This window comes from Tasmannia lanceolata, unplaced genomic scaffold (genome assembly GCF_043159265.1).
Source record: "Tasmannia lanceolata isolate RefF3 unplaced genomic scaffold, GAP_Taslan_0.1 ptg000002l, whole genome shotgun sequence".
Lineage (NCBI taxonomy): Eukaryota > Viridiplantae > Streptophyta > Magnoliopsida > Canellales > Winteraceae > Tasmannia > Tasmannia lanceolata.
Genome location: NW_027518679.1, coordinates 45,642,179 through 45,664,474, shown reverse-complemented (window position 1 = coordinate 45,664,474; position 22,296 = coordinate 45,642,179). Strand labels below are relative to the sequence as shown.

The 22,296-nt window shown below is 37.8% G+C and overlaps 1 protein-coding gene across 1 annotated transcript; it reads left to right on the top strand.

Annotated features, from left to right (window-relative positions):
• Positions 1 to 3,127: 3,127 nt before the first annotated feature.
• Positions 3,128 to 8,328, top strand: LOC143885486 (putative terpene synthase 2). Its single transcript, XM_077389699.1, has 7 exons — positions 3,128 to 3,330; positions 3,794 to 4,055; positions 4,170 to 4,542; positions 5,167 to 5,388; positions 6,345 to 6,483; positions 6,807 to 7,055; positions 7,873 to 8,328. The coding sequence occupies exons 1-7, from the start codon at positions 3,187 to 3,189 to the stop codon at positions 8,161 to 8,163; spliced, it is 1,680 nt and encodes a 559-aa protein (XP_077245814.1). The 5' UTR covers positions 3,128 to 3,186; the 3' UTR covers positions 8,164 to 8,328.
• Positions 8,329 to 22,296: the final 13,968 nt, after the last annotated feature.

Below are 22,296 nucleotides of genomic sequence, written 5' to 3'. Positions count from 1 at the left end.
AATTTGTGCTTCACACGTTCAACATCAATAGAGTCTCAAGTTTTCTATTTTACGCAGCCTAACTCCTTATCCTTTGGCATGCTCCTTGCTGCCTCAACAATGGTTTTATTTTTTCCTCTTTAAGAATCCATTATGTTGTGGGGTATAGCTCCCTGTCAACTGTCTTTTGATTCTACTTTCTTCGCAAAAATCTTGAAATTCTTTAGAAATAAATTCAACATCACGACTGCCAATACGTAGAGTAATAATAGGATGACTAGTTTGGTTTTCCACAAGAACATTGAATTGTTTGAAAATAGAGAAGGCCACTTCTTTTTGTTTCAAGAAATACACCCAAGTCATTCTTGGGTAATTATCAACAAACGGGATCAAATACTTATTTCCACCTAAGGATACAACCTACATAGGGCCACAAATATCAGCATGCACAAGCATCAAGGGCCTATGTGCCCGCCAAGATTTACCGATTGAAAATTGCTTTCGATGATGTTTTTCCAAAAGACATGATTCACATACTTGTCCATCATATTTAAAAGTAGAAAAACCAATTGCCATAGTTAATATGTGCATTAAAGGCAAGCTACCAAAATTGAGATGTCCATACCGTATATCCCACAACATTGAGATATCATCAGATGCACTAAAAGCATTGAATACTAGTTTTGAAAATACTAGTGGAAACATCTTATTTGCTCTCATCTTAACAGATAACACGAGTTTCATACTCTTCTTATCATAGATGTTGCTTTCTTTTTCATCAAAGATAGCATGGTACCCCTTTTTATCAATTGGGCCAACCCAAGAACATATCTAACATCTTGAATTTGTTTATTTCCAATAATTGTAGAAATTACTATGGAACCAATTCCATGGTCTTAACATAATTGTAATCACGCATTCTCACTTGTGGTTTGATAATACCATCAATTTTCAAAAAATAATTCTTATTCCTAGTCAAGTGGATGCTAATCCAATATCTAGATACCAAATCTCATCATTTATTTCATAATTTGCAGTAAGAAATGATAAAAACAAATTATCTTCTTTTTTCACCTTTTTCATCATGAAAATTTGCTTGTCCCCTACCTTTTGATGACTATTCTTTTCAATGTGGCCACATCTTTTGCAATAATAATATTGTGGTGGGTTTCTAATTTGATTTCAACTATCATCATACCAACCAGGGGCGGAGGCACATAGAGCTTGAGGGGGGCCATGGCCCCCTCATGACTTGCTAAATTCTTTTATATGGTGCATGGCTATGCATGCATGCCAAGCTAGTTTAGTGGCCATGGCCCCCCCAATGACCGATGAAGACAAGTGTAAATCAATCTGGCCCCCCCAACTGTAAATTCCTGGCTCCGCCCCTGAATTACCAACAATCCTTATCAACGTGATTTCTTCTTTTGCAAAAAAGAGCTCCATTTATATTTCTTTGATAACCACTGAATTGACCTCTTCCTCTACTTCTACCCTGGAATACATCACGTCCATGACTTATTCCTCCTTAGAATTCCTTGTTTGTATCCTATGACCTTTTCTTCAAATCCACCTTTGATTAAAATGCTTGCTTTAGTGGATTTTCTGCAGCTCTATTCAATCTCTGTTCATGTGCTTGTAAAGAACCCATAAATCCATTAATAGGATATGTAGATAAATCTTTAGACTCTTCTATGGCAACAACTACATGATCGTATTTAGAAAGAAGACTCCTTAACATTTTTGAAAAACTTCTTAGCCATCTAATTTTTCTCCATAATTTCTAATTTGATTCACAATACGTGTAGCTCTTGAAAAAATCCTGAATTGTCTTAGAGTTACTTATAAACAGATTTTTCAAAGTTATGACAAAGGGTTTGTAACTTTACCGAAGATTACATTTAAAGTTCCTTGGTATTCTTCTTGAATCAAATTGCATGCTTCTTTTTTATGCAGTTGCACCCATAATCCTTTAGAATATCGGTTCATCCATGGCTTGTTGGATGAGAAAAAGTGCCTCTGCATTCTTCTTTTGTCTCTCCTTCAATTCATTCTTTATGTCATGGTCAATATGAATACCCCGTCCCGTGTTAGAAATTTTTCTCAAATGGGTGTCCTTATCAAAAGTAGTCAAGTCTTTTGAACAATCTCTAAGAAGCTAAGAAGAGATTCTCTTATAAGTTTCTCTATGAGGTTTTGTTGGGTAATAATGATTTTAGGTAGTTAGATCGCTCAGCAAGATTAGGGATAAATTTCCATTGGTGGTGTAAGGCTAAATCAGTTTAGAAATTCAAGGCTTCTACTTGAAGCAAAAATGTAGCTCTAGGATTTAATTTGACTAATTTTAGTACCATGATTATGTAAATTCGGTATGCATTTATCCCTATTTTTGTGAAACAGTTTATGTACTGTGTGTACCAAAAATGGAGTTTTTATATGGTGTAAGCCCTAGTCCCGTATTTTTCAAAAAGTACTGTACGGACAACACTATTGGATGATCCAAGCTGTCCATGTGATGGGCCATAACGAAAATAGGTTGTGCCAAAAAATCAATTCTATAAGATGATATCAACCGTCCGATCTATAGAGGAACTGCATATTATGGAAACCTCTATAGATCGGGGGGCTAGGATCATCCTATGGAAATGATTTTTGGGGTACAACTTATTTACGTTGTGTTCCATCACATGGACAGTTTGGATCAATCTATAGTGTGGTCCGTATAGTACTTTTTGAAAAATAAGGGACTATAAGGGCTTACGCCATATAAAATCTCCCAAAAAAGATAATGTTATTGAATGATTAATGCCCTTTTTGGGTCATGCAAGTGTTTCATGCCTTTACGTTGGAGAAAAACTTCATGCAGATGACACACAAGTTTTTCCATATATATGATTTGTATTTGTGTTATGTATCATGTGGTTGTATTTATCTTTCACATGAATCTTGTTTTTGGTTTCTTGCCTCGATCTCTTATACTCTGCATCCATGAAGTCAAGTGCCAATAATTGCCTTTCTTCTTTGTTACTTCATGTGTCAATATTAGATGTCATTAATTTATTTTCCAACCACCCTTATAATTCTGATTTTTAATTATACCAGTTCTCCATTTGCTGCTTATAAATACCGATTCTTGTGACACCTCTATTCCAAAATACATTACCGCGCTTATATTCCTTTGTTTAATTTCCCAACCTTGGCATTACTATGGATCTTGTAACTGCAACCCCTTCTTTTGGTTCCATCATCAATTCACTAGAAGATGGGAAGCCACAAATCAACCGCAAATTAGAAGTTTTTCACCCAAGCGTTTGGGGAGATCACTTCCTCGCCTACTCTCATGATCAAAATGTAAGGAGGGAGAGAGTTCGTTAAAAATTCAATTATCACATTTCATTATGACAGATATCAAAAGTTGTGTAGCTAATGTGTCTTGATAGAACGCAGGGATTTACTAGGGTCCATCGCAAATGGCATTTCGCGGCTGGTCTGTCGCCCACCTCGTGAATAGAGACAAAGCTGCAAAATGCCATTTGCGATGGACGCTAGAAATTCCCTAGAATGCATGATGATAGTCAATGCTCGATTCAATGGTTTATTTTTTTTTGTGCACTCACCTCTTTTTCCTTCTATTATACCAATTTATCTAGTTACGGTCAGAAAAGAAGGAAAAAGGATCATTGTAAAATTTAGCAAAATTTTAGGTTTATATTTACAGCCAGGAAGGAAGAGTTAGCCAGATCAATTAAGTTGAATTATAGCCTTTCATAATTACCATAGCTAATGTATTTGTTCTTTAAATGGTACCATGTAGAAGTTGGATGCATGGAGTAAGAGGGTTGAAGAATTGAAGGAAGAAGTGAATAGAATGCTATCCAGAGCTAAGGGGTCACAACAAGAAATTGAGTTGATTGATGTGCTTCAACGTCTTGGAGTGGCATATCACTTTGAAAAAGAGATCGATGAAGCACTACATTCAATATTTGAATCTCATACAGATGTTGTTGACGATGATTTGTTTGTGGTTGCTCTCCGATTTCGACTACTAAGACAACATGGGTTTAATGTGTCTTCAGGTATATATTTTTTCATTAGTTTGTTTTCTTCTTTCCGAGAACTTGTGCTACGTCTCACACAAGTTTTCTCATTGATAATTTATAACATGGCGTTGTTGAGTGTTGATGAAATAGATGTATTTTACAAGTTCCATGACAAGGAGGGAAAGTTCAATGAGGCCTTAATTAAAGATGTGAGGGGATTGTTAAGCTTGTATGAAGCCGCACATCTCAGCACAGAAGGAGAGGATCTGTTAGACGAGGCCCTTATATTTACGCAGAAACACCTTAAGTCTGGTATAAGCAATCTCGATTCAAAACATGCAACACAGATAGAACACGCCTTAGAGATGCCCTTGTGGAAGAGTTTCCAAAGGCTAGAGCATAGGCATTACATATCTGTATACGAAGAAGAGAAGGGACGAAATGATATTCTGCTAGAGCTTGCAAAGTTGGATTTCAATCTCTTACAATCGTTACACCAAAGAGAGTTAAAGGATCTTACGGCGTAAGTTTATTTTAACTATGTATGTTACCGAACTATAGAGAAACCATCAAAGCTGGTGGCACTCCATATATAATAAGAGAAAAGCATTGCAGCACAGGGATCTTAACTGCGCTTAAGTGGTTTATAAAGCCTCCCATTGGTTCCTTCTTGTGGACCTGCTATACGTTTCAAAGGGGGACATGCTGTACGAACCGATGGAAGGCTTAATAAACAACTAAAGCGCAGTTAAGCTGCATGCGCTGCAGCGCAGGAATGCTTTTATCATATAATAAATGGTTAAATTATGTGGTGCCTGAGAGTCAAGTCCCGTGTAAGGTGGTACGATGAAGTACCACGCTTGATATTCAATCCAACACCAACGATGAAGTACCACCCTTGATGTTCAATTCAACATCAGCCCAATTTTAAATGAGTCAAATATCAAGGGCGGTACCTCTCGCACACGACTTCACGGTCGGCCACCATATAAATCTCTGATAAATGAGTTCTTCATCGTCATATTATTATCTATTCTAGATATATTGGGAACATTAATGTTTTTATTGTATTAGGTATTAGATGAAATGAAGCATGCCACATTAGATTCACTCAGGTTAAAATAGACTATATTGATATCTCTTACAGGTGGTGGAAGGACATGGATCTTATAGGAAGCGTACCTTATGCTAGAGACCGAATAACAGAATTGTACTTTTTTTGGGCGATTGGGGTGCATTTTGAACCGCAATACTCTCGAGCTAGAATAATGGCTTCCAAAATATTGGCCATAATATCAGTGATTGATGACATTTATGATGTGTACGGTGAATTTCTGGAACTACAACTATTCACGGATGCACTCAATAGGTACTCGACTTACATGTATCTATAGAGACTAATATTTTATAGCATTTTGGTTGGGGAAATGTTATCAGCACTACTGTATTTTGATGATTGCACTCCTCACTTTATTAAAAGTACGGTATGGCCCGCACCATAGGATGATCCAAATCATCCATTAGATGGGCCACAGCCTACATAGGTTGTGCCCCAAAAATCATTTCCATAGGTTGATCCTAACCCTCCGATCTGTAGAGGGACTGAATGTTAGAGGGTTGATCCTAACCCTCTATAGATCAGAGGGTTAGGATCAACCTATAGAAATATTTTTTGGCACACAACCTATTTAGGCTGTGGCCCATCTAATGGACAGTTTGGATCATCCTATGTTGCGGGCCATACCAAACTTTTAATTAAGTGAGGAGTGTCATCATCAAAATACAGTAGTGCTGATAACATTTCCCTTTGGTTAATATGCCAAAGGACTATTACGTGTGACACATAAAAGAAAGAAGATATATAAGTTACATCGCAACTTAACCGAGACCCTCTCACAAAATACAATACAACACTAAATGTTGCCACCACCCTTACATATACATGTTTGCCCTTAGACATCCTTTGAATTTTCATCTCATATACTAATATGGCTCTCTCTCTCTCTCTCTCTCTCTCTCTCTCTCTCTCTCTCTTCCATCCTCTTTTCTTTAGAAGATACAAACTAACAAGCCGTGTTTGCCAAACAATAGAGTATCACCCAAGGTACGTATATATAATGCTGATATTGTGCTAGAAAGGTGATGGAAAAATATTACCCACCATATGCATAGAGGGAATCTGATTTTTAACTGAGGAAATTGATGAGTTTTATAAATTAGTCCATGTGTCTGCCACCATATCTTGTAAGAAAATGACTTCTTAGTTTCATGTGGCAATCATTAATAGGCCAAGAACTGATATTGTGAATGGCTAATTAATTTCAGGTGGGATGTTGAGTCCGCACATCAGCTTCCAAAATACATGAAAGTGTGTTATCTTGCGCTCTTGAGTAATGTCAAGGAAATAGAAGAGGAACTTGCAGTTGATGGAAAGTCTTATCGTGTACCATACTTAATAGAAGCAGTATGACATCTTAACATACATAAAATTTGAGCCATATTAAGAACATTTAACTTAGGCTACAGATATTGGCAATACCATGTTTTGATAATTGCACTCACTCATCTTGTCTTTTATTATTTAGATGGCTGGCAAAGGTTATTGCAGTTCCCAAAAATACTCAAAAGCAAAAAGAAAAGATAACTTGAATTTTATGCAATTATTAAAACATGGGAGTGTCAATATCAACATCCTTGAGTTGTTTAGGGAAGATAACCTTGTGTTTCCTTTTCGATGATAATTTTTATGTTCTAATATTATGATTGAACAACTTGCTCTTATCGCAGGTTAAATGGTTAACAGGAGCATACTTTACTGAAGCTGTATGGTATAACAAGGGATATGTACCTCTATTCAATGAGCATTTAACCCTCTCATTGATCAGTTGTGGCTACCCAAGTTTTACTATCCTCACTTTTGTTGGGATGGGTGAAATTGCAACAAAGGAGGCATTTGATTGGGCATGCACAAGGCCCAAGATTGTTATGGATGCAGCACTAGTTAACCGACTCCGAGATGACATCGTGGGAAGCAAGGTTGGATGCTGATTTACATGAAACATTTACAGTAAGGATTTGCTAGGGTCCATCGCAAAAGGCATTTCGTGGCTGGTCTGTCGCACGTAAGACCATCCACCTCGTGAATGAAGACAACAACTTTTGTCTACATTCACGAGGTGGCCTGCTAGTCTGATGTGCGACATACCAATCGTGAAATGCCTTTTGCGATGGACGCTAGCAATTCCCTTTACAGTAACATTGTGAAAAAGAAAAAGCTCAGTGGACTTAATATTATGATGAATCCTTAAAGGGAAGTGATATATCCGCCCCTTTGGATTACTTGGGACACCCAGCAGCAGTGTATCAAGGACAACAGACGGGCTGATGTACTTCATGTAAAAAGGATTCAATGGTGTTGATTGCCACGTACACTGCTGCTGGGTGTCCCAAGTAATCAAAAGGGGCGGATATATCACTTCCCATCCCTAAAACAACCTTCATATTCTTGTCATGTCTCATGATTATTTTAATGACAAACTACCTTCTCAATACAATAACATTCTTATCCCCACAAACTAATTACCTCTAATTTCTTAAGAGATTGCTAACTCTACGAGAGTTAAAAAGCTAATCCAACTAAACAAAACTTAGGGATGTGCCTATATCTAAATCAGAAGGTGTTTTATGTCCAGCCATTGAGTTACGGGTTGAGTAAGTTTTTTACCCAAAAAAAAGAGAAAAATTCATAATACAAGCATCAACTAATTAAGTAACATGAGACAAAAAGATAAAATGTGTAATTATTTTTTGTATTGATTTTAAAATTATTTTTATGTATCATTGACATTTGAAGTTTGAACAAGAACGAGGGCATGTTGTATCATCTCTCGAATGTTATGTCAAGGAGAATGGGTGCTCAGAGCAGGAGGCGTGTGATAAGTTGCAAGAATTGATTAAGATTGCATGGAAAGGCGTAAGTGAAGCCTGCCTTGACCCCCCTATCTCACTTGATCTCCTTATGCGAGTTGTTAATCTCGCACGTGTTATGGAAGTGATGTACAAAAATGATGATGGGTACACATTTGCCCAAGGCAAGACCAAAGAGCGGATCATCGCATTGTTTGTTGAACCGATTGCCCTTTAAGAATAGATGCGGTTCACATAGTTTTATGGCAGGTTTAAATGTGCCTCAATAAAGGATTGATTATCTTACTATTGGATGTAATATGTAATAGCATTAATAGTACTTTGTGTTTACTATGTTGTCTAAATTGGTGGGTAAATAATGTAATAGGGTTACTAATGTTGTGTGTTTAGTATCTTCTCTAATTGTATTGTTTGTTTTGTCCCAAATTGAATACCTTTTTTAGAGTAACCTAAGGAACATGTTTATATCAAAGCTCATAGTTTATCTTTACACTAATGGAAAGATTAAGTGTAAAATCCATCATCTAAATCAAAAATCCGTCACCTATAAGTAATTATCCGGAAAAATCTTCATCTCAATAAATGGCGTCACTAAGGGCCCGTTTGGATGCCGAGAAGATTTTGATTTGGATTTCTCACATTTGCAGCCCTTTTGGCATTGTGATTTGGATCCAAATCAAATCCTTGGATTTCCAAATTTGCGATTGACAATGAAAAAAATCAGATTTCCAAATATGTTGTGGAAATAAGTAATTGGAAATCAACAGATCTGGCAGTTTCCTTCACCCTCTTTGCTCCTCAACCTCTCCCCCTCCAGTAGAATGTATCCCCTTCCCTCTCTGTTTCCCTCAACATGAGCTGGTTGATCTATTCCATTTTTATTCAAAACTCAATTCCAAATCCAAATATGTGGTGCATGGAGCTTTTTGTTCATACTGTATGATCCATGGGTTACATAATCATTCCATGATAACCATGGGGTCTATATTTCTAGTATGTGGATATTCATTATGACTTGTATTTCATAAGGTATGAGACCCGAACCAATCCCTTCAATGGGCAATGACCCCGACCTGTCGGTGAGAATAGCAATGATACCCGTAGGTATCTCCGGGGTGATGGTGCAGAGATTGGTGAGAATGATGATGAGAATAGCCATGATACCCGTAGGTATCTCCGGCAATGACCCCGACCTGTCCGTGAGAATAGCAATATCCCCAAGCTGTCTATGCTAATGGCAGTGTGACGTAGAGTGAGTCCCGGCCAAAGAATATGGGATTCAACTAATTTACGATGGATGGAGTTTTCTTTCATTTTATGTGTAGGGGTTTGTAGTGTGGTTCAAATACTAACCTATAAGGGCATTCTTGTCTTTGAAGACAGTTAGGATTAGATAAATAGGGTTTTCTTGTCATTTGAGAGGGGACTTTTGATTTTTGAAAGAAATTGGAACCTTGAATTTCGTTTTTGGCTCTCTCTATTCCTGGCTACGGAGATTGGGGAGTAATAAGCTAATTTCCCAGGTTAATTATGTTATTTACATGTGCACATACTTGGATGAATTTAACCCATGCCATCATTTGCTGAGCAACATTGTAATGGTTTCCTAGTAGGCTAGATGGTGGTGAATGTTTTCCTCATTTGGATAGCGGTTGCATGTCAAACCTATAAGATTCTTGTATCTTGAATATCACCAAGGGCAGTGAGTATGTAGGTGTGATTTCAAGTGCCTGTGCTCATGGTTTGTGCCTAAGAGCTATTTTACCAAGCAACCTTATGTCTTTAATTTTAATTGGATTTGAGAATTGATTATAAGGATATAAAAGCCGCCTCCTATTTCAAACAAATACCCTTTAAAGAAAAGTTTCGTTGATCTTAGCAAAACACTCTATGTCTATTATGTTGGTTGATCAGCAACCTTTGATAGCCGGGATTAGCGTCCAGGCTCACACCGGAATAACGCGTGATATATCCTTAGTTGGTTGATCACCTAATCTAGATCACTAGTTACTAATTGGGACTCTACGGCTCAGATCAATCCTGCAGTGACCGTTGGCTTGTGTAAAAACTCTTCCAACTCCGAACCGCTAGATTGCCGCCGCAAAGTGCAAAGTACGCCTAAAAAAGCGCTACTATGCACCCTATAGCCCATTGCCCACGCCGCGTGCGTGTGTGCGAACGGTGCCGTCCCGCGGTTCAACCCATGGCTAAGACCCATTGTGCGCCATAACAAAGAAAAGAAAAAGAGTAAAGCTTTATAAGCCCAACTCTTTCTTTTTTATGAGTCGGTACGGGACTATCTTTTCACACTACTTTTGCACTCTTCTCTTTCTCTTGCAAAAAGTAACTCTTTTCGAAGAAAAGTTTTTCCATTTCCAAAACACACTTAGAAAATATTTTCCAAACACTATCTTTCGACCAAAAAATAAGATTTTGAAAATCAAAATCTATCAGTTATTCTCGGGGGGGAGGAGAGTAATGGAGCAAACTTGGAGACGAACTCTCTCTCTCTCTCTCTCTCTCCTTTCATGAGCGTGGAGTGTCCCTTTTTAAGAGGGACATATCACGTGGCTTGGTGTATCCCCTACGTGTCACCGTGGGACTGGCAAGAATACAATCACGACCATATTCCATGTACATCCCTGCTGGAGGAAGGACATTGGAGAACAATATCGTGTCGACTGCATCCTAACAGTTGTTGGTGATGTGGCAGACATGATCATGGAGTGTGGTCTTCAGAGAAGATGGGCGAGGTCGTGTGGGTCGGAGAATGATCTGGTGACACATGTCAAGATCCCACGGGATTTTACCCCTGACATAATGCCCCCACTTCCTCGGCCCCTTTGCGGGTTGAGGAAGTAGATTAAATGAAAAGCTGACAAGTGGCATCTAAATTTAATCCCCTATTTAATTGGTGTTCTGTGCAGCCCCTATTCACTAAGATCATCTTCCTCTTCTTCATCATCTAGGTTCTAAGATATCTACAGTCCCCCGGTCGAACTCCAGTCATTTTTCCGACGTGTTTACGAGCCAGTCCAGATTCCAGTGGCAACGGTGCTTTTTACATAGAGTATAGATATGCACAAGGGATAATTAAAGTTCTCATTAAAATCACAAAAAATGGCAGGAATTTGCTAAAATAGGACAAGACATATACATCAGTATTAAAGCCAAAGATAAACATAGATGAATGGATGATCTGTGATCCACCAAAGACTGTTTAACAATCTTGTACTTCGCGCGGAAAGCAGTACTCATCTCCTAGTGCGGTTCCATGATATAAATGCTTCTTTCCTGCACTGCTCCAAGTAATATGATACTTTATATGCTGTTCTGATTCGGTTGTGAGTATGCTTTTTAGGCCATGTTTGTGTTGGATTTTGAGAACCGATTGTGACTCCAAAACTGATTATTGGACTTAAATTACGTTTAATTCTGAGTCCAATAGTCACTTTTTTAGATTCACGATCGGTTCTCAAGATCCAAAACAAAGAGGGCCGATATTGTGACAGGTACAAGTTATAGAGAAGAGTGCTATTATCAAAACAAGGAGGTGTAGATATCATCTCCCTCGGCTTATTTTATGTAATAGAAGTGCATGTCAAGTTTGGACCAAGGTGGGACCCAAGTAAGCCCTCCCGCAATTTACGCCATGTGAAGCCACTAAAGGTTTTGCTTCCCGTGATCGATGGCCGGGCCCAACTTAAGCTTCCCCGTGATCAAGGTTGGACAGTGGGATCCCCACTAAACTCCACGCCACAATCAGCCAAAAAAAATCACACACTTTTCTTTCTCACCTATTCTAAAAGACATGAGAGAAAGAGAGAGGTGTTTCGGGTAAGAAATGAGTGGTGGATTCATGGGTTGATTTTTATGGATTAAATCCTAACGATCAATTTTTGGGTCCCACAAGGGGACATGTATGTATAGAAGAGACCATTGTGTGAAAGAGTATTCACCACCCACACTTTCATATATAAGAGTTTTTATTTTGTAGGTTACATAAAACTCTGTAGATAACTACAATGAGTTTCAGATTGTCTAGGATTAGCTACTTGCTTTGTTAGATAAGAGTTTTATTTATTTTGGGTATCTAGTAGATTAGGTTGAAAGAGGTTGATTTTATCAGGTGGTTACTTGATGTATACATGCAATTGACCATATGGAATAGCTAGAAGGACATCTTCCACCGTTTTTCGAGAAAGAGAGTGCTTCTACTGTTTTCAATAGAGTGCTTTTTCATGGTTCAGCAGAAGTTTTGGTTCACGTCGTTTTCTTCCCTTTATACTCCCTTATTAAATCTAATAGTGTTTCTTCTTCCAAAATAACCAAAGAGGTTTACAAGTGGTATCAGAGCAAGGTGTTAGATCGGAATACCGGTTTGTTCTTGGATTTGCTTCGAGGGGATATCGAAGTGGAAATACCGGTTTGTTCTTTGGTTGCTTCGAGGTGATATCGAGGTTGGAAGAAGAGATGACGGAAAGTGTTGGTATGTTGGCTGGGATTGAAAAGCTCAACAATACCAATTACATCTATTGGAAGTCGTGCTTGGAGTCGTATCTTCAAGGCCAGGATCTATGGGAGATAGTGAATAGCAACGACACCGAGGTACCAAAAGAGAGAGCGGATACGATACGGAAGTGGAAGATCCGTGCTGGAAAAGCGTTGTACGTATTGAAGGCGTCAATACAGAATGAGTTAATCGAGCATATTAGAGATGCGAAAACTCTGAAAGAAGCGTGAGAGGCACTCTCATCTCTCTTTTCACGGGCGAATGACGCACGGTTGTAGTTCTTGGAGAACGAGATCAGCTCATTAACACAGGGTAATTTATCAGTTTCTGATTATTTTATGAAAGCTAAAAACTTGTGTAATAAAATATCTCAATTAGACGAGGAGTCTAAGATTAGTGAAAGCCGTATGCGGAGAATGATTATCCGCAGTTTGAGGCCTGAGTTTAGCGGTTTTATCATTGCTATTCGTGGTTGGCCAACGCAACCGTCTCTCCTGGAGTTGGAGAATCTCTTGATTAATCAAGAGATGTTGGCAAGACAGATGGCCAGATTGTCTGTGAAAGAAAGTGAGGAAGCGCTTGTGGTGAATAGCAAGCGGAAGTGGCAGAAAAATAAGAAGCGAAGGGATGGTGATAAGAAAGATGATCAGACTAATAACAATGAAAAATCACAAGAAAAATGTGACTTTTAATATTAACGATGCGGCAAGCCTGGTCATAAGAGAAGAAACTGTCGAGCTAGGATTGAGACCGATGATGGGAATGTTGTCATCGAATCCAAAGACAAGGAGGAGGATGACGATAGTGAATGGGATATGCAAGCTTCTTTTGCTTGTGATGTGGCAGTGGAAGAGACTGCTACGGAATATGACTTTGAGGGGGAGGTTTCTTTTGCACTGAATGTTGCAGAATCTGCTGCTGTGAAAAGTCAAGTGTGTTCAACAAGTTCTTCTGGAAAGAAGACTATTGACTACAAGAACGATTGGTTAATTGATTCTAGATGTTCACACCACATGACTGGAAATCGAAATAAGTTTATACGGTTGCGAAAATATGATGGAAATCATGCGGTTGTCACGGCAGATGATTTTGTCCATGCTGTGACGAATGTGGGTGATGTGACAGTTACCTCACGGCGTGGTGAGGGAAGTAGTATCATCAAAGATGTGTATCACATACCGGGTATAGCTAAGAATCTAGTATCGGTAGCGCAGATCACATCAACAGGCATATATGTGCTATTTGGACCTGAGGATGTAAAGGTGTTCGAGAAAGTGGATGTTTCTGGCAATCCGATCATGAGTGGGAAACGGATGGAGACGATGTACGTATTAGCAGCAGGAACGGCTTATGTTGATAAAGCTCGCCGTAATGAAACTCCAGAATTGTGGCATGCGCGTCTTGCTCATGTCGACTATGACAAGTTAAAAATTATGGCGAAACGAAACCTTGTCAGAGGTTTGCCACTTCTCGAAAACGGGGTAGATACGGTTTGTGTTGGATGTCAGTTTGGAAAAACACACTGTCAACATTTTCCTCGATCAGAGTTTCACTCAAAACGACCATTGGAATTGGTTCACTCCGATGTATGCGGTCCAATGAAGCAGAAGTCTATAAGTGGAAACCGTTATTTTCTTATATTTGTTGATGATTTTTCGAGATATGTGTTGGTGTATTTTCTACAGGAGAAATCTGAAGTCTTTGAAAAGATCAAAGATTTCTGTATACGTGTAGAAGCTGAAACGGGATTTAAGATCGGTTGTTTGAGAACCGATAATGGTGGAGAATGCACTTCTCATATTCTTTCCACTTATTTGAGGGATCACAAAATCAAAAGGCAATTCACTTGTCCCGAAACTCCACAACAGAATGAAGTGGCAGAAAGAAAGAACATGCACTTAGTTGAGAAGTGCTGAAGTATGTTACATGGGAGGAATGTTCGTCCTCAATATTGGGCGGAGTGTATACGCGCTGCCGTATATGTAACTGATCGTCTTTTGCAACAACGACTTAGTTACGATTCGCTTTACAAAAAGCTCACCAGAAAAATGCCGTCAGTTAGACACTTTAAAGTGTTTGGTTGTATTTGTTATGTGCTTGTACCAAAGCAAATGAGGACAAAGATGGAGAAAACGGTGGTTCGAGCTATGTTCATTGGTTATGATGAACAAAGTAAATGGTGGAGATGCTTGGATCCATGTACGAAAAGGGTCTATGTGTCAGGAGATGTGGTGTTCGATGAAGCGTCATGTTGGTGGTCCCTGGAAAACACCGCAATGCCGAACTCAACGGATTTGATTGGCAGTTTGAAAGAGATATTGGATTCGATTGTGCTACCACAGGAAAATCATGGTGTAGAAAATTCGGATTCGATCCAAAGGGTGAAAAGCACGGTTGATCTCTCACAGTTGGATGGAGATGTGTTAGAGTCAGAATAGGAGGTGCAACGTCAAAGTTCGACGGCAACCCCACAAAATGACAGTTCGACGGGCAAGAGCTCCAGTCCATGGAAGATTGGAAAAAGTCTGTCACGTAAAAAAGATGTTCCAGCTTCACCAGAAGAGTTGCGACCATCGCAACTTAAAGATTTTGAAGAGCATGAGTTTAGTGTATCTAAACCACGGAGATCGACGCGTATTCCAAAGTCGAATCCAAAGTTTGCAAATGTGGCTTGTTTTTGTAAGGTGGAGGATTTGGCATTTTTTGAAGATACAAAAAGTGTCAAGGAGTGGCGAATTGATAGATTGCGAAAATTTTCTCGGAAGGAACTTAGCGTGGCTTGTGGAGAGTTAACGCTGAAGCGGAGTGCTAGAGTCGCTGATTCGTGCACGGCGTCCGAGGGGGTCGGGCCGACGGGGTTGATTCATAACGGGTTTGAGTAGTTTGGTGAGTCGGTGTTGAGGGGGAGAATTGTGGGCGAGTATTCACCACCGACTCTTTCATAAGAGTTTTTATTTTGTAGGTTACATAAAACTCTATAGATAGCTACAATGAGTTTCAGATTATCTAGGATTAGCTACGTTGCTTTATTAGATAAGAGTTTTATTTGTTTTGGTATCTAGTAGATTAGGTTGAAAGAGGTTGATTTTATATCGTGGTTACTTGATGTATATATGCAATTGATCATATGGAGTAGAAGGACATCTTCCACCGTTTTCCGAGAAAGAGAGTGCTTCTACTGTTTTCAATAGTGCTTTTTCATGGTTGGACAGTAGTTTTGGTTACGTTATTTTCTTCTCTTTATACTCCTTTATTAAATCTAATAGTGTTTCTTCTTCCAAGACAACCAAAGAGGTTTACACATTGATCTTTTAGATGATCATGAGGTGACCCATATGGTCCAAGATGAAAGATTGAAAAAAATCAACTGTTTAGCTTTCCTTGATGAACCGTAAAATGGATCAAGGGGTTAGGATCACCAGATCAAGGTGGGATCAACGGCAATGGGCCGCTGTTGTGGCCACAGGTGGGATCAACGGATTCAATCATGTGAAGCCCCAAAAAGTGGGTGATAGTGAAGAGCCCAAAACTGTCCTTTTGGAATTCAGGATGATATAAATATGCAAGATTCCACGTTTTATAGAAGATCTGCAGTTGATGAAAATGTATAGGAAAAGTAAGAAATTTACACTTAAAATATGGGCGATGATATTTTCACCCCCCCTGCAGTACGCATGTGCCCCCCCTGTTAACATGATTTGAAGTCAAAAAAAGGTTAAAGTTGCCCACTGTTCACGTCAAATCACCTTATACGTGGGCGCATACGTACTTCAGGGCGTGAAAATATCATCTCCCTAAAATATAAAAAAGACTTCGTTTAAAGATTATATTTCCTTGAGCGCGTGCACATGTGTCAATAATCCAAAGAGAAAGAGACAGAGAGAGAGAGACGATATAGTGTTTGAAAGTTTCATGCCCTTAGTAGGGGTACAACATAGGTGCCGCCCTTCATATTTGATTCAACAATAGCCTCTGAAAAAGTCAGCTAATGCTGGACAAAATATCAACCATTGTTAGGCAGTTGAACACAAGTCAGCTATTGCGGGACAAAATATCTCTCTCTCTCTCTCTATATATATATATATATATATATATATATATATATATATATATATATATATATATATATATATCCATTGTTAGGCAGTTGAACACAATCTCTCTCTCTCCCTCTCTCTCTCTCTCTCTCTCTCTCTCTCTCTCTCTCTCTCTCTCTCTATATATATATATATATATATATATATATATATATATATATATATAAGAAGTGGCCAATTATTTCTTTCACTATAGTGAGAGAACTGGTGTATGCCATATCATCTTTGCTAACAACATTACTTACTTGTTTAGTTCAATTTTTCATGGTTGCTTTGATACCCAAGATGCTATCAACCTTTATTCATAAAATATAAAATGGTACTTTGAATCAGTTCATTCAATAATTATTATTTTGTTTTTGAAAATGCTACATGAGATCCCCAACTTTACAATGACACTATTTTCTTTAACACCTTAATAAATTAGATTTAGCCTTCGTATGGTGTTAAATTTTGAAATCATATTCATAGTCATCAAATCATAAACATAGAACTGTTTACACCAAATTGACATATTTGCTTGTATAACAACTAAAACAAATAAAAGGCATTTTAAATCTAAAAGTATCTTAGGATCTAATTAACTTAAACTAATCTTGTATATCCAAACGATTATTAAATCTAATATTTACTTGCATTTAAAAGATGTAGAAATAAATCCTTCATGAAATTAAATGTAACAAAACATAAATTTTCACCAACCTCTTTAAGCAAAACACCAAGTCCGGATCGTCGGAGCTCCGGCGGAAAACCTGCATCTCTCTCTCTCTCTCTCTCTCTCTCTCTCTCTCTCTCTCTCTCTCTCTCTCTCTCTCTCTATATATATATATATATATATATATATATATATATATATATACACACACACACACTAGTAAAAAACCCCGTGCGATGCACGGGCCGACAAAGAACTGTATGGACCATATCATAGGTTGATCCAAACCGTCTATGTGATAGAACACAACATAAATAGGTTGTGCCCCAAAAATCATTTCCATAGGCTGATCCTAGCCGTCCAATCTATAGAGGTTTCCATAATTCCTCTTAAATCGGACGGTTAAGATCACCCTATAGATTTTTTATTAAAAAACCATAAAGGACGGGGGTAAGATTGAAATTATGTGGCTTTAATGGGTGCATTTGTTAAAAAGCATAAAGGAGGGGGTAAGATTGAAAATATGTGAGTTGAATGGGTGCATTTGTTAAAAAAAGTCAAAAAAAGTGATGTGTAATTCTCATAGAATTTTCCAAAAATTCAAATAATTCTCTTCTTTTCTCTTCTCATATATAGTACTAGTAAAAAACCTCGTGCGATGCATGGGCCGGCAAAGAACTGTACGAACCACGTCATAGGTTGATCCAAACTGTCCATGTGATGGAACACAACATAAATAGGTTGTGCCCCAAAAATCATTTCCATAGGCTGATCCTAGCCGTCCAATCTATAGAGGTTTCCATAATTCCCCTTAAATCGGATGGTTAAAATCACCCTATAGATTTTTTATTAAAAAACCATAAAGGAGGGGGGTAAGATTGAAATTATGTAGCTTTAATGGGTGCGTGCGATGCACAGGCCGACAAAGAACTGTACGGACCACGTCATAGGTTGATCCAACCCGTCCATGTGATAGAACACAACATAAATAGGTTGTGCCCCAAAAATCATTTCCGTAGGCTGATCCTAGCCCTCCAATCTATAGATGTTTCCATAATTCCTCTTAAATCGGATGGTTAAGATCACCCTATAGATTTTTTATTAAAAACCCATAAAGGAGGGGGGTAAGATTGAAATTATATGGCTTTAATGGGTGCCTTTGTTAAAAGCATAAAGGAGAGGGTAGGATTGAAAATATGTGAGTTGAATGGGTGCATTTGTTAAAAAAGTCAAAAAAAGTGATGTGTAATTCTCATAGAATTTTAAAAAAAATCAAAAAATTCTCTTCTTTTCCATCAAGCTTATATATATATATATGTGAGGAAACTGTTGGTGCGCTTAAGCTCACCAAGCTTATGGTGCGCTTAAGCGCCCAATCACATGGGTCCCACATTTTCTGTGGTGATCCAAACCATTCATTTGCAATACCCTATCGTAGATAGGGGGTGTACCAAAAAATCAGCTCCATAGGATCATCCTAACCCCTCCATTTGTGGAGGACAAAAATGGGCAGATTTGTGGAGAAACAATGTCTGTCTATTTTTACCTCCACAAATGGACGGGTTAGGATGATTCTATGGAGCTGATTTTTGGTACACCCCCCATCTATGTAAGGGCCTTTCAAATGAATGCTTTGGATCATCCTAACAAAGTGGGGCCCCATGTGATTGGGCGCTCAAGCGCACCTTAAGTTTGGTGAGCTTAAGCGCACCAACAGTTTCCTCTATATATATATATATATATATATATATATATATATATATATATATATATATATATATATATATATATATATATATAGAGAGAGAGAGAGAGAGAGAAAACGGTTCCTACACATATGTGTAGAGAGTTCTCTACACACTAGCTTAAAATACAGTGGGGGCCCGCATTGTTTGGGTGATCCAAGCCATCTATTTTAAAGGCCCTCACATAGATAGGGTGTCTACAAAAAATCAGATCCATAGGATCATCCGAACCTTACGATTTGTGGAGGTAAAATGGATGTCTTTAAACCTTCACAAATTAGTTCATTTTTTGCCTCCAAAGTTCGAATGGTTAGGATGATCCTATGGATCTGATTTTTTGTAGACACCCTATCTATGAGAGGACCTTAAAAATGAATGGTTTGGATCACCCAAATAATGTGGCCCCCACTGTATTTTAAGCTAGTGTGTAGATAACTTATCTACACATGTGTGTAGGAACCGTTTTCCCATATATATATATATATATATATATATATATATATGAGAAAAGTGTTTTTTGGTGCGCTTAAGTAGTTATAACGTCTCTTATTCGTTTAAATGTTTGGGTCCCACATACAGGAATCAATAGGAGGCGTTATAACCACTTAAGCGCACCAAAAGAATGGTGCGCTCAACGTTTTCCTCATATATAAATGTGTGTGTGTGTGCGCGCGCGCACTGGGATTCCTTATTTTAATAATGGGAGAACTTTCTTTATTTACACTTCTCTAATTAGTTGTTAAAGGCTATTATAACTCCTCAAAAATTATCTAAAGCTAAAGAGAAATGTTTAATAAAGTCTAGAGTAACATCACCAAAACAAGGAAGTGTGATCATAATTTCCTATATGTCAACTTCTGTCTTATAAGAACTTTGTCATTCCTTAAATAAGCAACTAACTTTATTAATTATATAAAAATAGAGGTGGTATATTAAAAAAGTTGAAAACCAAGAACTTTGTCGTTGTCTGTATAAGAACTTTGTCATTGCTTAAATAAGCTACTAACTTTATTAATTATATAAAAAATAGAGGTGGTATATTTAAAAAATTGAAGACTAAGAACTTTGCTGTTCCTTAAATTAGCTACGAACTTCTTTTGTTCGTAGGTAAGTTCGGATTGAACCTTTGACCTCAACTTTGCATAACAAAGGCTCAACCCCTTTTGAGATGTTGCTCAGAAGTTGCTCATCATCGGGACAACTACGAACTTAATTAAGTATTTAGAAATAGAGGGGGTGCATTAAAACGTAAAATAGTATCAGTTTCTTACTAATACGATTGATGTACTCTTATGGCCAAACATCTGCAAAATTATAATAAGAGGAAGTCTAGACTGAAGGGAGCCCTTGCAAAAAAGAGGTGAAAGGGCTACCCTATTGGCTGCACATCACCATTGATGTGCAGCCAATAGGGTAGCCCTTTCACCTCTTTTTTGCAAGGGCTCCCTTCAGTCTAGAATTCCTCTTATAATAAAAGGCTAGAATTGAACAGTTGTTCAAAATATTATTGTTAGGATTTATGCTCTTAGGCCTTCTTTAGATGGCATGAAAAACATTTATGTGGGAAATGTTTTTCCCAACAATTTTTTTCTTTCCACAATTTAGAGGGAAATAATATGATTATGATTAATTTAGAGGGTCATCTTCATAAGTTGAAGGTCTCTTTAAATAAAAATTGAATAGGGTTGGGTCAAGTTATTTTTAGGGAAAACTACTAGAAACCCCCTACATAAAAACTTATCTACCAGAATCCCCCTAAAAAAAAATTAATTACTAATACAACTATTTTGTGCGTTAAATAACTTTCAATTTTTTCTTTACCGATTTTACCCATAATTATATCAATAGATAAGGTTAAATATTGCATCGAAAATTTATTAAGGGACAACGAAAGATAAATCCCTAAAATCTCTCCCTCCATTAGTAATTAATGGCAACTTTGTAAAAATAATCTCCCTCTGCAGTACCCAAATATATATAAAATTTGTGGAGTTTTAAAATCTCTCAGACCCTAATGCATGGCCCTGCAATTTCTAACATAGGAGAGCAGAAGAAGAAGTAAATGAAGAAATTCAAGAAATCTTCCCCTCTGCTAGAGCAAATTTTCATGACTCTAACCTATCCCTACTTTCATGCCCCTCCACCAAAATCGGTAAAGAAAAAGTCTCTCTCTCTCTCTCTCTCTCTCTCTCTCTCTCTCTCTCTCTCTCTCTATTCAGTGGGGCCAGCCCAGATTTTTGGCTGATTCTAACAGTTCATTTATTGGGGTCTGACATAGATAGGGTGTGACCAAAACACCTTCACCATAGGATGGTCCCAACCATCCAATTTGTGGACGTTTAAAATTGAAGGCACGGTATAGAAACCTCTACAGATCAGAGGGTTGGTATCATCCTACGTCAGGGCCCAACAAATGAATGGTTTGGATAAAACCCAAAACAACGTGGGATCGACTGTGGTAATCATACTAGTGGTACTTAACATATAATCATACCAGTGGCAGTTAACAAAATTTTAAGGGGATTCATGTAGATATGTTTTGATGTAGGAGGTTTTTAGTAGTTTTCCCTTATTTTTATTGGTGTCTAAAACAAAAGACAAACTTTAGAGATCATATTTTTCCTTTACAAACTTTTCCAGAAAATTCCTGCAATCGAGTACCTTATTAATGAATTTTGAGCTCCACATAGAATAACTGATCAAACTGTTAATCTAGGATCACATACGTAAATCGATCTTAACAAAAATAAACAGCTTTGCTTCTATAAGAGAGGCTAGTTCAATGGTTGCAATGTGTTAAACTTGTGGTTGCTCACTAGTTCAATGGATTCTATTACTGAGCACATGATATGTTGGATTTAAACTATAGTATATTTAATTATTATTTTCATTTTTGTATGAATAGTAAGTTTTCTTCTTTACCATGCCTAGAATATTTGCATATAACGGCTTTTATGAGAAAAAATGTGAAGTGAATTTCTTTTTCTTTTTTTTTTTTGGGTAAGTAAGCTGGGGTTTGGCGAGAAGCCCTACTGGTTTATTAAATGAAAAGAATGATGATACATTTAAGTATAAAAATCACTGTCACTGTCCTTGAGATACACTAGATAGGGAAAACAAAGAATTTAAATGATCCGAAACAACTAATGACCTATGAGAAAACTGATGGCGAAGAAACATATTTCGAGCACATTGATATCAACTTCCTACTACCCTTCATGAATGATTCGTGTCAGTCTAGGTAGATGGCTTGAGTACTTAACGCCCCTAATATAGCATGATGTCTATCATCGTTTGACTCAACTTCCTGATTCTCTGGCACTTCATCAACTTCTGGTGG

Bases quoted from the DNA above. Each gene is read 5' to 3' on its own strand.
- LOC143885486 (XM_077389699.1), top strand. From the start codon at position 3,187: ATGGATCTTGTAACTGCAACCCCTTCTTTTGGTTCCATCATCAATTCA. The intron at 4,543-5,166 runs GTAAGTTTATTT...TATCTCTTACAG, and splicing joins GAGTTAAAGGATCTTACGGC to GTGGTGGAAGGACATGGATC. The intron at 6,484-6,806 runs GTATGACATCTT...CTCTTATCGCAG, and splicing joins TACCATACTTAATAGAAGCA to GTTAAATGGTTAACAGGAGC.